Here is a 16372-nt window from a genome sequence, read left to right as displayed (position 1 = left end):
TTATGTGCTGCTACAAGATCAACTGCTACTGCACTACTTATCCATATGATTTCAGTTCTACATTTAAAAGACATTAAAGAGCAGAAGGACATCTGTCTGGATTATCTGTTGCTATTTGGTTTTCACTTTAGATTCTCACTACATAAATCCAAACAAATAAGAAATATTCATTAAAGTGTTTAAGAACAGTGATCTTTGCTCCATAACGTGTTAAAAGAAGCACTGGCTACATCTGCTTTTATTACTGCAGCTTTAAAATGTGATGGTAAAAACTGTGTCAACACAGAGCATATGAAATGTCTTTTAGGGCAGTACGTATATATATCTAAGATTTGAGAAGAAGGTAATATAAAGAAAAATGTTGAATTATCCCTTTTCAGTGAGATGTCTTGGACAACAATTCCTTCTGCAAGTATGAAAAGTACAATTTTACCTTACACTACAGAGGTGATTAAGTCCTATACCTCATTAGGTAGAATAATATAGAAGGAATTCTTCCATACAGGATTGGAAAACTTGGAGAGAGGTAAGGCAGGATCTGAAATAATGGTAGTCTTTCTTCACAAATTCCAAAACTCATTTAACTTCTACTGTAGAATTCTGGCTAAGAAAAAAAGTCAAAGTAATTGGATTTTGTTTTTTATAAAGGGGAACTGAAATATTTTCCAGCAAGTCAAACCCTCCATTCAAAATAACCAACTGCAGAAGGTTTCTGGACTGTAAGTTATGTTGTACTTCACATTTATACATTCTGAGTCTTTCTGGAATTGAGATAAATGTTTTAAAAAGAATAGTCTGAATACCCCATGGTGGCCAGCTGGAATTTGTTTACATTTGATCATACTAGAGTTTTACTATGCTTCCATTTTAATTATGTTTTCAGTTTTTCTCTTCATGAGTCTTGATGATATAAACCAACACAAGTAGGAACTAGTGATTCTTACTGGGATACTCCAAGGGGAGTACCATAGTATGGTCCCTTTCAACCCAAACTATTCAATGAATCTATGATCAGCCTCTTGGTCTGTTTACTGTTGCTCAGGTGGAGGGTTTTTTCCTTATATAGAACATTACATAATCATAGAATCCCAAGTTGGAAGGGACCTCAAAGATCATCTGGTCCAACCTTTCCAGGCAGCCATCAGCCATAATATAGACTAGATGTCCCGGCACCCTGTCCAGCCAAACCTTAAAAGTATCCAGTGTTGGGGAATCCACCACTTCCCTGGGGAGATTATTCCAATGGCTGATTGCTCTCACTGTGAAAATTTTTCCTCTCATGTCCAATCGGAATCTCCCCGGGAGTAACTTGCACCCATTACCCCTCATCTTTTCCATGTGACTCCTTGTAGAAAGGGAGTCTCTGTTTTCCTTGTAGGCACCCTTTCAATACTGGAATACGGAAATTACAACTCTCCTGCCTACAGCTTACTTTAAGGCATTTTTCATGCAAGTAGTGGCAAGACAACCCTGTCGCCACTGCGAATCTGCAGACTGTGTTGCTAATGCAAGCAAAAGGCAGAATGATCATTAAGTGGAAAAAATTGAGGAATGTGAATGAGAATTATCATCAGCAGCACTTGTGCTTCTTTTCTGATATTGGGTAAATGAAGACTAGATTTCTCTAATGGAAAAACTACAAAGAAAATGGCCAACTGAACATTTCAAGGATGAAAATTAGTTAGCTGACAATCATAGAAAGGTTTAGGTTGGAAGGGATCTAAAAGATCACCTAGTTTCAATCTCCCTGCCATGGGCAAGGACACCTTCCATGATCCCAGGCTGTTCAATGCCCTGCCCAGCCTGGCCTTGAACACTGCCAGGGATGAGGAAGCCACAATTTCTCTGGGCAATCTGTGCCACTGCCTCACCACCTTAATAGTGAAAAAACTCTTTCTAATATCTGACCTAAATCTATCATCTTCTATAGACTGAAGGTAGGTAGCTTCCATCTAAGGAACTTTCACATCAAAAGGCTGAGATGCACATTTGACTGAGCACCCACTGCTGCTCTTCTGTGCAACAGGAGATACAACTACCCCAGCTCTGCTCATGTGAAAATGATACTGGAGAACAGAAAGCAGAAATACTCTTCAAAACTAAACTTCAAAGAAATTGTAACTCAGTGAATGCTCCCCAACTAGTTTAAGCAAACCCTTGTGACCAGAATAATAGTATGTCAGACGCAAACATAGATGAAGGGAGAAAAAAAAAAAAAAAATATATATATATATGAGAAAGGAATGTAAAAGCAGTAAAAGTAAACAAGTAACTAGAGGAAGCATCTGTTTTATTTTGATTCTGGATAAATAACTTGCTTGCCATGACAACACATCTTATGAATCCTTGAAAGCCTACTCCATAGGAAGTCAAAGCAATGGGCTGGCAGTCAAGGGTACCCCTGGTCAAACAAAGGGACTCAAATTGTCATAAAATTTTAGAAGCTGATTGTCTGCTATTCTGCAAGAAGCTACCAAAATAAGTACTACCATGCATCTTAAAAATTTAGCATAACAACCTCTCAACAGCATGACTGTAGCTGTTATAAAGACCTTCATAATTTACTCCAGACAGAAAATAAAACCACACAGATTAAGGAAAAATTTTTCCCCTCTGACAAATGAACAAAGAAAATTCTACTATAAGTACTCAAACTAGTTTCCAAGTCAGGACTGAAGTTGTTTTGTTTCAACATTCAAAATGCATTTCCTGATTTGAAACAGATTTTAAAGAAATTCTACAATTTTTCTACAAATTATTATGTTTAATATTGACATATGGCTATAGAGTCTACTATTCTTGAACAGGGCATTTTCACTAGTGACACTGTTCATTCCACTGCGGATAAGGATGTGTCATAATTTTATTAGAAGCAGCTATTCTAGGATGTTCTTAACTCAATAACAAAAATATGATCAAGGTTGAAATATGGAATGCAAGTTTTCAGCCCAGAAGTAATCATAATTTATTACATTTTTAATCAAAATTTACAAAAGAAATATGCAATTTTTTCTTTTGAAGCTATAAAATAAACACAATACACTTTTGTTATATTATCTTCCTATACCACCTTAAAATAAGTTCTAGAGAGAATCCAAATAATTAAAAATACCTGAAGAATTAAGAGAGCAGTGTAAATTAAACAAGCATTGTAGCATGCTGAACATCAATTTATATTTGCAAATTTCTGCTACTTGATAAATGTATTTTGTCATGTAAGATTTTAAAGAAGAGGTCTTAGAGTGACAAAATCAGTCTCAGTGTGACTCCCATTTGTAACATCCCATTTGTAAGTGAATAGAGATGATTGAACACAAATACCTTAGGCCAACAACTACAGAGATTATGTTTTGGAACCGGCATGTGCATAATTGGATCAGATAAACACTAATATTTGACAGATTTTTGAGAGCTAGTTCTTGTCACCACAGACAGTATGGGAAGTGATAAGCTACTCGTTCTTCTTATTGTCCAACTGATTAACATAAACATGTTGCACCCCAAGGAATTGCTCCTGACCTGAATTTAAGCTTGGTGATTGCTGACTGTGTGTTAGACTTGATGATGGTTTCACATCATTGAAAATATGTCCATTTTCCCCTACTTACACCAGCTGGTCTAAAAGAAAAACACTATTTTTCCCAACCAACACTGTTTCTCATATAACCTTAAACTGTCACAGCTACAGAAGCACAACTCCTAGAGTAAGAAAGAAGACTTACACAAATTTTGTGCATTATCACTAACATGAATCAGGCTGTAGTATCATGTTAAAAAGCATTTGGAAATGGCATTAGCAATGGCAGACTGACCTCCTACCACTCATCTTTCCCTGCTGGCATAAACCTTGTTTAGGGCCATGCTAGGAGGCAGATGAAGAATGATTAATTCTCAAAAAGCAAAAGAAAAGCAGCAACAGCGGACTACAGTAGAATTAATATTTTTAAGTCTTCTTTACACACAAGAAACTTTTTTACAAATTTATTCACCACAATAATAAACAGCAGTTGCAGATTCCTTGCACATTAAATGATTTTCTAATAACCAGACTCTGTGAGAACATGAATTAATTTTGTATACTTGGAAAAAACCAGAAGATTATCCTCAGTCTCCAAAAGCAGTAGTACACACAACAGGTGAAACACCTCGCAGACAGTAACCGAAATCCAGTGTCCACCACATACCAGACCGCTGCGCCTGCTGGGCACCTACGTGGAGGAAACCACCACCACATCTTCCCACCAGGGGCAGTGCCAATAGGCCTGAAGTACACATTAGTTACAAAGAACTGGATATTTGCTGCAATATGACATGACTACGAAATTAGAATTACAGATGTATTCGGTAAAAATGCTGTTGAACGTTCATGCAAAAGGAATTTGTTATGTACGCACAACCATGTCTTTTGGAAGTTGAATATCTTGGCCACAGAAATGCCAAAAGCAATTAAATGAAAACATGAATTAACTCAACCTTCTCCCCACCACCTTTTCTTTTCCCCCATAATTAAGAGTAGGGCTCAAACTGATCTCTGGAAACTCTGGTTTACAATAGAAGCACTTCAAAACAAAAATACATCCCTGGAAGAATATTCCTTAAATGTGAATAATCAATTGTGCTTTCCACTGTTATGTGTTAAATACAAAATCTTATTTTTGTCCAAAATTGTGGTTTATACCACAAAGATTACCTAATAATTTCCAATTTTCTCAGCAAATAGTCTTATATGCAAGAGTTATGTTCATATGCATAGAGCTGTTAAAAAATTTAGTTTGTTAGTCCCTACTATTAAGTCAGCATTAAATTACAAACATTAGCTTATCCCATCTTTATGGGACCAAAATAAACTGTTGTTACAACAGAACAGCATCAAAATAAAAAAAAATATTCATATGATCTGTCAAAGCAAAGTTTCTCTAATAAGCAAGTAACTATATCCTAAAATTGCTTATTCAAAGCCAGCGTTTTGCAGTTCTTTAATGTACAACCAAGACGTGCTAGAGGTATCTTCCAATCAAACATTTACCCTTCGCCACTGGTGAAAGGCAACAAGATCTCTTTACAACAGCTCATCTTTTTCAATAAATTTTGCATGAAAACATGTTACCCAAGCACAAAGTTGCCTGCTGTCACATTGGAAGTATGATAAATATTTAATGAAAACAACACCACACAGCTTGGTGTCAGACAACAGCTATCACACTGTCCCGCTTTGATCTGAACAGACACTTAAAAGGAGTTCTGAGTGGGCTTTGCACCACAGAACTCTATAACCTACATGCAAATAGGAGAAAATTATCATAAATGACTTCCTACTGCATAGTGTGGAAAGAGGTAAGGAGGGGAAAAAAATAGTATGACAAGCTCCAGGAGTGTCTGACTGCTGTCAAACTCTGAGAAGTCCAATATTCCAAATTTACTTTGAATGTTTTCTGCTAAGCACCTAAAAGCTCATCAACAGACAGTTGTCACCCAAGTGCTGGCCGCAGAACCTGCTGAGGCACTGCCAGGGCTGAGTACAGAGATGAAAACACTGCAAGAGCTTTGGCTAAATGCCACAGAGAAAGGCGTCCCAGACAGAAGGACCTCACCAAATTTGCAAAGACCTAACATATGGAACTAAAAGGAAAAATGAAGTCTGGGTTTGGAAAACAAATTCTTCAGCTCTGTTATATCTGTCAAAGCAGTGAAAAAGCTGTGAAAGCATCAATGCACAAATGTATCAATAGCCTTACTAAGTATCAGAAAATAAAATGGTGATTGGCTTTGATTAATGGCACACTTCTTTTTTCATAACAACCAAGAAGCCATTCTTAATTTATACCATCAAAAATTGTCAAAAAGACTAAAAAGTAATGCAAAATTATGCTACTAAGCAAGCTAGGGTAAACCCCATAAATCTAATAAAAGTTTTTTAAATCTAATAGGTTATTGGCAAGTTCCCCCTCCCCCCCCCCAATTCAACAACAAACAATGATCCTTATGAAAAGCAGGTCTCTGAATGCCAGAACTCGGGTGTTTTTAAGCTAGTTAACATTTTAAACATCAAAATTCAACAACACACACATATAGGTAAATGAAAACATGTATGCAAGTTGTTTTAAAACAAGTCAATTAAAATTAATGTAATGCTTTGATTAGTAAAAAATTTAGTGGGAAAAATATTGTAGTGGTGTAATTCATCTTTAAGTAAATCAGCAGTACAAAACACTTCACTTCTGAAGACCTGGACATCTGAAGATCACTAGCATGAAAAAGTTGCCAGTTTAAATGTGGGATTTGGGAGTGGAAGAAACTCCTTTAGCAACTGAGCTTTCACAACAGTCTGCAAGCACAATTTGCAGGCATCAGATCCACCTTGCAGAATGGGACAGAAGTATGTTACAAAGGGACCACAGCCCACCTCATGCACAGCCAAAAATCCAGCCTTAACTCCTCCCTGTGGATGATATAGCCATTTTAAAAAAGTCTTAAGACAGTTGATGATGTGTTTCATACACCACTGATCAAGTCATCAAGTCATCATTTAACACAACTTCATACCATTATTTTTAGAAATACTAAAACCACGTGTATTTCCCAGATTTAATACCATCTTAGAATACATGTTAGGAACAGTTACTTATATTGATACCCTTAAAATATTATAGAAAATATCTCATTGCATATATACAACAAAATTTCAGTTTAGTTCTGGAGCTCACAACATAGGAAAGACATGGACCTGTTGGAGTCAGTCCAGAGAAGATGCCGAGAAGATGCTATGAAGATGCTCAGAGGGCTGGAGCACATCTGCTATGGAGACAGGCTGAGAGAGCTGGGATTGTTCAGCCTGGAGAAAAGAAGGTTCAAGCAGGTTCCTTAGAGCAGCTTCCATGTGCCTAAAGGGGTTGACAAGAAAGCTGGAGAGGAGCTTCTTTCAAGGGCATGCAGGGATAGGACAAGGGGAAATGGCTTTAAATTGACAGAGGGGAAGTTTTGGTTGCGTATTAGGCAGAAGTTCTTCAATGTGAGGGTGGTGAAGCACTGCCACAGGTTGCCCAGAGCAGCTGTGGCTGCCCCATCCCTGGCAGTTTTCAAGGCCAGACTGGACAGGGCTTGAAGCAACCTGGTCTAGTGGAAGGCATCCCTGCCCATGACAGGGAGGTGGAATCTTTAAGGTCCCTTCCAACCCAAACCATTCTGTGATTCCATGAAATATGCCACTTTACAACACTTAGGAAAAAAGTACCTCTTAATCAACAGTGAATTTTTAAAAGGTCACTAATGGTCAAGACTGAGGATGCAGTCTAGCTAATACTAGTAGTGATTCAACTACCTTACAATAAAGACCAAAGCTTTCAAACTGAACTTTTCTATTAAGCTTTGCAGCCAAAGAAACATGGGAGGGGAAGCAGGGTTGTTCTATTTTATTACAAGCAACTAATTGCTGCTTTTCATTGAACAAGATACATCACTTGTAAAAAAAAAAAAAAAGTCCCAGATGAAAGAATGTGTTTCAGGTGCTGGAAGTCTAACAGGCAATAATAAAGAAGTATCCCATAGGTACATAAAATAAAAATTACATTCTGAGACTAGCTGGAACCCTGCTTTCATTCTATCTAAGGGGATGCCAGAATAAAAAACATGCATACACATCACATTTACACATCAGCAAAAGTATACTAAGATTGTTTCTTCTTTGAGGGCAACAGTAGATGAGCCTAAGGCACTTGGAGACCTCACCAGAAAGGATCAGAAGGAAACAAAGCTTGAACCTCTTCCAGCCACAGCCTTGATGTAGAACTCAAGTAATGCTCATGCTGCTGGAACAGGAGAAAGCTGTTTTGCTCACCTGTAACTTATCTTTTCTAATCTACTTTCAATAAGTCAGCATTTGATTGACTTTTTTTGGTTTAGCCCTGCATGCATGCTTGCTTAAGACTTATTTTTGCAAGGGAAAAAAAAAAAAGAAACCAAGAGAAGAAAAATAGGAAATGGGACTGCCAAATGTAGGACCAGATAAACCACTCTGGTGGAACAAAGAACACTGAAGTCCTGCCTGGTTTTTTTTTTGTTTTTTCAGTGTTGGGGTTTTTTTTCAAACAAACAAAAAATTAATAAAAGGAAAATCACTAGACTAAAACATCTTGGTAAGAACCAGACACCAGATGTCAACTACTCATTGTGAAGTTTTGCAGAGTTAACAGAAAGTGGTAATGCATCACAAAAGGCATATTGGTCCTTATTTTATCAATGCCATTTTATTTATAACACTTCATAATGTATCAGTAGATATAGTGTGTTCTGTAAAAATTACAAAGGTGTGGTAACACCTCCATACAGCACTTGTCAGTTAAACTTTCATGAGAACAAGAAAGCCAACCACACGTGCTTAATTACAAAGAGCAAGCACTGACAGTTCTAGTGCACAGTAATGGTCCAAAGCAATAATGCACACAACATCCCTACTGCAGTTACGAGTCATAACTAGGGAACAATATTGTTATTACAAACAGAGAAATTATTTGATACTTGGCCTGGGAGACTGAATAAATAGAAAAGGCTGCAAGGCCAAGTGCTTTTACTTTAGAAACGCTGGTAACACTTATTCAAAAAAGAGCCATGCCATTTATTGATTTTTTTTTTCCATATCCTTCCAGGCAATACAGCTTATTCTCCTATGCACTGCAACAGAAACACAAAACAACAAAAAAAGCAGGGAATGCAATCCAAACAACTCCTATGACATCAGAAAACCAAAGCAGCAAACTGGATAGCTCAGATTACTTGCAAAGTGGAAGGAAAATAGGTAGCACTGAGCAGCTGAACGCAAACTAATTAAAAACATTTCTTGTTATCTGCTTCTCATAAGCCTTATTTTGCAAAGTTTTCACTGGAAATGAAATAATCCTGGTAATCTGAAAGACAGATAATTTTTTCTTTGTTTATGAGCATTTAGGGTGTGCTGTTGGGACGCTTTCAGAGTTTGCATTGCTTTACCTTTTAAGCAAGTACAAAACTATGTCAAAGCTTGACAGACTGCTCTTAACGCCAAGTTTTTTCACCAAGTATTGTCAGATGCTGTAAATGAGATTACCAACCCAAATTCAAAGCAGCTGTTACCACAATCTCCCTCCATAATGGCTGAACAAATAGTACATCCCTTAAAACATCTCAGATTCCAAGAACAGAGTTGCTCAGCTGGTTTTCTAAGACCATAATACAGTCTGCCTCCACAAACAGCTGATACCTCTAACCTTCAAGTTCAGTGCTCAACCTTAAAGAATCTTAATTGAAACAGAGAACATGAAAGGACCACAACTGGATTACTGTGGCAGAGGTTTTAACTCTCCAAATATCAAGATTTTTTCAGTGAACACAGGGTCTTTGAGAGAACCTAGTTTCCCCCATTAAAAAAAAATAAAAATAAAAACAAAACACCTTCACACCTAGAAACCAATCACATAAAGAAAATACATAAACCAACCACAGAAAAGAAAAATCATTAGAACTTATATAAGCCACAAACAAATATAATTTGCTCCTTAATTATTGCAAAAATTGCATTTTGATTCTCCACTTCAGAGGAACAGTCAAGTCCTAAATATACGACTATTTGTATCAGGTAACTCACAGTGCTGACAAACCAAAATAGCTTCTGTCATGCAAAGTTAAACTCTAAAGTCAATCAGCACCTGACAACTTGCAGTCCATCTTCTCACGATCCGACTTTAAGATGATCTTCATTACAGCCTTAAAGTAGGTATTTTCAATAGATACATTGCAAACATACATGAATTTAAACTGAAAAATAGATGTGGCCTTTGATGTGTACCTGCAAGGATCTACTCAAAATACAGAGGTCAGAGAACTATTTTTAACTCTAAGGATCCCTGCTGCTGGGGTTTCTAGAAAGGCTCTACAGAACAATGTTACTTTCAGTGCTGATCTAGGCACTAGATCTAGAAATTCATTCATTCATCTGGGGAGTCATCTACAACAGGCTCCTCCCAGTATTCCACATTTCACATCCAAATGCACACCTGACAATCATTTTTTGTGTCCATTTAGAGTATCTTTGTCACTTCAGAGACAAAAAAAAATGTGAGTGAAAAGTTTTAAAAACAGAACCATCATTGTGTTAGAGCAGAATATGCCAGGAAGAAAAAGGAAATACTTATTTTTTTTACTGTCTAAACTGGATCCGACTTAAAAAACACCACAAAATCCAACAATAAAACAAACACCCCCTCCCAAAAAGGCAAAAACAACACCACAAAAAAAAAAACACTAAAAACAAACAAAAAAAAGCCCCCAAAACCAAGCCACAACATATTTTGAGGATGCATCATCTATCTGTTTACTGTCTCTCTGATGAAGACAGCTGATAGAGCAAACAGTGCTTCGGGGTCTACACCAGCATTAAGTCAATTGGACGAGCAGTGAAGTTCCAGGCAAGGCAGTAAACCAGCATCAACTCCAGATCTGCTAGGACACTCAGCTGCAGAGGCAAGCTATAATAAGAGTTATTAATTCTAACCATACCCTCAAAAGGACATCCGACACCACAAAAATCCTAAATTACAATATATACCCTCAAAAACTATCAGGAAACCAACTTAATACCTTCTGCTGACCACAGACAACTATAAGAAGCCCTACAGTTACTACAGAACAAAAAATTCTGACTTGGTGCTTTCCTCAGAAATGAGCATCAGGACAGAACAAACACTGAACCTCCCTGCTGCTGCAGAAAACAAATAAAAACATGCCAGAAGCCAACGTATTTACACAGCCATAAGGTTCAAACAGTTTGTGTTGTACAATTTCACTTCCTACACATCTATAACCTAAGGACAGGTGAGCTTCCTTGGCCAAGGAAATCTTTTCTTTCCCATACTTCTCACCTCAAAAGAAAATAAATACATAAATAAATGACACAGAGGAAGAAAGCTGAGAGCTTGGGAGGCTTGAGGAAGCCTCATACAAAAACACAACAGTAAGACATCCTGCTCAGCCTCATTTTTCCTGAAGCACACACAAGGCAAAGAGAAATTACACTAACTCTTTTTGCTCCTACATGAATTAAGAACTGTGGGTTCCTAATTCATTCTCACTAGGTTCTATAACAGAATATTCCATAGACAAATTGTGCAGTAATTGCAAACAGCAATTGCATCAAAGATCTCTGTCTTCCCTGTGCATTCAAGTATGTTGTTTTGCAAAGCTGATACAGTCTCAGTCTTCAGAATGACAAACTGTAAAGGGGAAAAGCTTCTCAGACCCATATTCTCTGCACAGATATAACTTTGACTGCTATTTGATTAAACTGAAAAAACACTGTCCCCCCTCAAAAAAGGTTATGAAGCACAGATTATATCAGCACCATCCTAGGTGCGTTTCATTTTGTAGTCTAATAATGATTGAAGAAACCCCTGTACAAAGCCTAGCCATCAGTACCTGGGCTCAGAGGAAAATGCACTGATGTCATAAAATGTTTCTATTATCCATTTGTACTCTTTGTCCTAATTACCTTGGAAATGACCCAAACAAGGCATTTTGTTTTCAAATTTAGCATAAGTAGTTTTGTAAGTTATCAGAATATAAAGATAAATTGCTTGCTTCCAAAAAATAAAAAAATCTGGGCACTTCTCTGCTCTTTCTACAGCTATCTCATATTGATCCTTGTTTTAAAAGAACAGTAAGACAGGCAATATGCTAATAGAGTACTGTTACCTACTCCAATGTGATTTAAGATGTGCTTCTACAAAAATTCCAGAAAACTTCTCACACACCCCGTACTGGGTGCTCAGGATCCTTTCGCTGCTTTTCTACTTCAATATAAAAAAGCAATTTTGGTTGGAACATCCAGGCTTCTCCTCAAGTCTTCTAAAGTAACAAAACACAGAACCATTGAATCATTTAGGTTGGAAAAGACCTTTAAGATCAAGTCCAACAATAAACCTAACACTGCCAAGTCCACCACTATTTGAACTTCAGGTAAATGGGTTAAATGAACCTGCTTGTACTTATCAGCTGTACTGCCGCCATCTCAGGTGTTCTGCTCACACTGAATACTACTGACTGCTGGAAACATCCACAACAAGTGGAGACAAATGCCCCATGTGGTTTAGTAAAATGAGGAAAGTATCCCAAAAAAGCAGGATATGGCTTTAAACAAAGGGAAATGGCTTTAGACTGAAAGAAGATAAATTTAGATTAAATATTAGGAAAAACTATTCGCTGTGAGAGTGGTGAGGCACTGGCACAGGGAAGTTGTGGCTGCCCCACTGCTGGCAGTGTTCAATACCAGGTTGAACAAGGAAGGCTTGGAGCAACCTGGTCTAGTGGAAGGTGTCCCTTCCTGTAGCAGGGGGGTTGGAACTAGACAACCCTTAAGGCCCCAACCCAAACAATTCTATGATTCTACAAAAATGAGTGGAAGATGCCACTCAGCAGTCTAAGTAGCGTACTGCAAATAAGAAAAAAAAATCATGCAAATAGCTAATCTTGACTATTTACATAATCAATGCTATAATCATAGAGAGGTAGATATCTATATATCTATGACAGGTAGGTATCATGATATCTGAAAGACTGCATAACTAATATTGTCAAGCCATAAAACAAGGGTTAGACAATAACAATTGTTAGATACCTCCATGAGCATGGGTGGAGGATGCTACTCTAAAAATTCCCATTTCTTAATAGACATTAAGAGTTTCAGTGGGAATACATCAGAGGGAAGTTCATTAAGTGACACTCCAGTGTCTTCCTTTTTCAAACCAATCACAAACAGGGAAAAGAAACATCAGAGTAAAGGCTGCAGAAGGCCAAGATGCATATAAGAGAGGTAATTAAATAAATTGCCTTTTCTAAAATCTGTAAAAACAAGATCAACAATCCAAGTAATTTCAAGCAGAAACTAGGCTGACACAGGTTTTGAAAGGCACTTTGAGCCACAAAGTAAGCCCAACAGGAATTTCTGACAATGGGAGTGTGAACAACAAAATCCAATAATTTTCACAAGAAGTAGTCTTCATACTTTCCAATACTCCACATTATTTTCCCTTAAATTTGGTTATTATGTATTGGAAAAATATTTATATTAATCAACTGATGAAAGCTATTTAGGATAAATGAAATGAAGGGAAAAAAATATTTATAAATTATACCATCATTTAGTTTAAAATGTTCTTACATTCCAGAATTTTAAAGTACTAAGAATCATACTATTTAAAGATTTTAAGTAATTTCCACTATATATCATGTTCTATAAAGCAAATTGATTCCCTGTTTTTATTATAGTTACATTGTTTGTCATTTCACTTACCCATGCTTCGTGCCACATATCTCTTTTTCTTTTCCTTTGCCCTTCTCTTTTATTTTTTCTTTCTCTCTGCCTTTACGCCGCTCTCTTTCACGAGACCCGCTATGAGTTCTCCTATGACTGGATCTTTCACTACTTCGACTATAAGAACGTTGCCGAGGTCTTGATCGTGATCTACACAAAATCCATAGTATTAAAATTTAGCAGTCATACATTTTTCACTGTCACTGTATGTTAGATTTGTAATATAGTCCAACTTTTTAAACACATTTTCAAATCATTTAGTAATACTTTTAACAAAAACCTGCCAATTTATCAAAAGAAAAGAGAAATAGAAAGCATTGCTTCTACTCTGAAGGAAGAAAGCAAAACAAATTAGACCACACTGTGTAGTATTCACTCATTAACAAAATAATTTGGTATTATCAAAGTAACCATTGGAGCTATTGGAGAAAGAAAGGAAGGAAATTTTTTCTTGAACATTAGCCTTTAAATTCTTAAGTTCTGATGAATTTAGTTTGGAAAATAATCAAAGAATTTACAGATGCTACTAAGTGCTTGCATTTACATATTACATACATTACTACTAATCACGATGGTCCAACAAAAAAACAAAAAAAAGAAATGGCATATCCAAACTCTTATATTTGGCTAGCAGAGCTGACACTTGCACACACGTTAATATGAAATTCAGATTGAAGCACACTTTGCAGAAAACCTATAAATAGGCCAAGTAATTCAAGAATCTGCATGCAGGTACAAGGATTTGTGCATATATTTGGCTCTTGTTTACAAGTTCCTACACGGCTATAGGATACTTGGTTCCCCATCAAGTTATCCATCTCTCTGTAATAAAGGTATATCATTACCGATATACTTGAATGAAAAAAAGGTCAAGTATTACAAGATTACTGTTTCTACATGCATTCAAAAAAAAAAAACCTTTTAATTATTCCTTAATTTCCTTTAGATGGTTTTCTAAATTTTAATTCATAATTTATCATGGATCAATACATCTTTTCCATGGTACATGAGTAGCTATAGACCAGAAATATTTAGGAAAATAGCAGTTCAAGTTTACATTAGTTTCTGTTACAATGTATATCTTCACCAAAGTTCTGATACATGTGGGTGCTAGGGATATAGATAGTAGTAGCCTGAGGAGTATAAAGAAGGACTACAGAGCTCTGGGAGAGGTGGTCAGGGGTTCTGGAGCTCAGATAATCTTTTCGACAATTCTCCAAGACACAGGGGAGGACATTCCAAAGGCAGAGAGGATTGGACAGGTTAATAAATGGTTAAAAGGGTGGTGTCATAGTCAAGGGTTTGGGTGTCTTGGACATGGGGCCCACATCTGTAGGCCAGGCCTCCTGGGGGCTGGTGGAGCTGCTCTGATAAAGAAAGGGAAGAGTGGCTTTGCTGGGAGGCTTGCCAAACTTGTCAAGGATGCTTTAAACTAGTTGTGCTGGGGGAGGGGAGCATCATTCCATCCCAACACACCCAGTCAGTTGCCAGCACCTATAATAAATGCTCTGAGCAATGTAGTAATATTCTAGCCGCTCCAGCCACTGAGCTGGCTTCATTTGGAGCTCGGATCAGATGTCCCTATACAAATGCCCGTAGCATGGAGAATAAACAGGAGGAATTAGAGATGTGGGCACATCCACGGGGCTATGATATAATAGGCATCACCGAAACATGGTGGGATGGCTCCTTTGACTGGAGTGTTGGAATGGAGGGTTATAGGCTTTTTAGAAAAGACAGGCCCGGTAGGAGGGGAGGGGGAGTCGCCCTTTATGTTAGGGATAGGCTGGAGAGTATGGAACTCTGTCTGGGGACAGGTGCTCAGTTAACAGAAAGTTTGTGGGTCAGGGTTAAGGGGAAATCAGTGATGGGACACATTACTGTGGGGATATGTTACAGACCGCCTGATCAAGAGGAACCTGTGGATGAAGAACTCTACAGACAAATAGGAAAAGCCTCATGCTCACAGGCCCTTGTTGTCATGGGGGACTTCAACCACCCTGACATCTGTTGGGGCAACGGTACGGCCTGGCACAAGCAATCCAGGAGGTTTCTCTATTGTGTGGAAGACAACTTCCTTCTGCAAGCAATAAAGGAGCTGACGAGGAGAGGTGCCCTGCTTGACCTCGTGCTCACCAACAGGGAAGGGCTCGTTGGAAATGTGACTCTCCAGGGAAGTCTTGGATGCAGTGATCACGAGATGGTCGAATTTGAGGTCCTCAAGACAGTGAGAAGAGCATGCAGCAAGCTCACTGCCCTGGACTTCAAGAGAGCAGACTTTGGGCTCTTCAGGAACCTGCTTAGCAAGGTTCCATAGGATATAGCCCTAGAGGGCAGTGGGGCCCAAGACTCTTGGTTAACATTCAAGGATCACCTGTTACAAGCTCAGGAGTGTTGCATCCTGACTAAAAGGAAGAGCAGCAGGAGGGCCAGGAGACCCCCTTGGATGGATAAGGAGCTGCTGAGAAAAATTCACAAGAAAAAAGAGGCTTACAAAAGGTGGAAACAAGGACAGGTGGCCTGGGATGAATACAGGGATGTTGTCAGGGTAGTTAGGGACCAAGTTAGGAAAGCTAAGGCCCAATTGGAGCTAAACTTGGCAAGGGATGTTAAAGATAACAGGAAGGGATTTTATACATATGTAGCGGCTAAAAAACAGACTAAAGCCAATGTAGGCCCCCTCCGGAAACTTTCGGGAGAACTGACTACACAGGACTTGTAGAAAGCTGAGGTTCTGAATGGCTTCTTTGCCACGGTCTTCACTGGCAAAGGCTCTGACCACACCACCCGAGTCTTGGAAGGCAGATGCAGGGACTGTGAAAACCTAGACCTTGGGCTCACTGTACATGAGGATCTGGTTTGAGACCATCTTAAGAACCTGAATATACACAAGTCCATGTGACCTGATGAAATCCATCTGCGGGTCCTGAAGGAGCTGGTGAATGAAGTTGCAAAGCCACTGGCCATCATATTTGAAAAATCATGACAGACAGGTGAAGTTCCTGATGACTGGAAAAAGGGAAATATAACCCCCAT

The 16372-nt window shown here is 38.1% G+C and overlaps 1 protein-coding gene across 1 annotated transcript in view; it reads right to left on the bottom strand.

The window, feature by feature from the left end:
- The window catches only part of RSRC1 (arginine and serine rich coiled-coil 1), a 176472-nt gene that overhangs the window by 119239 nt on the left and 40861 nt on the right, over nucleotides 1-16372 (bottom strand). Inside the window, exon 6 of the mRNA XM_034063784.1 lies at nucleotides 13316-13486. Within this exon, the coding sequence (XP_033919675.1) occupies nucleotides 13316-13486 (171 nt within the window). The remainder of the gene's footprint in view (nucleotides 1-13315; nucleotides 13487-16372) is intronic.

This window comes from Melopsittacus undulatus, chromosome 6 (genome assembly GCF_012275295.1).
Source record: "Melopsittacus undulatus isolate bMelUnd1 chromosome 6, bMelUnd1.mat.Z, whole genome shotgun sequence".
Taxonomy (NCBI): Eukaryota; Metazoa; Chordata; class Aves; order Psittaciformes; family Psittaculidae; genus Melopsittacus; species Melopsittacus undulatus.
The sequence above is the reverse complement of the archived record's forward strand: the minus strand, read 5'-3'. Positions and strand labels throughout refer to the sequence as shown.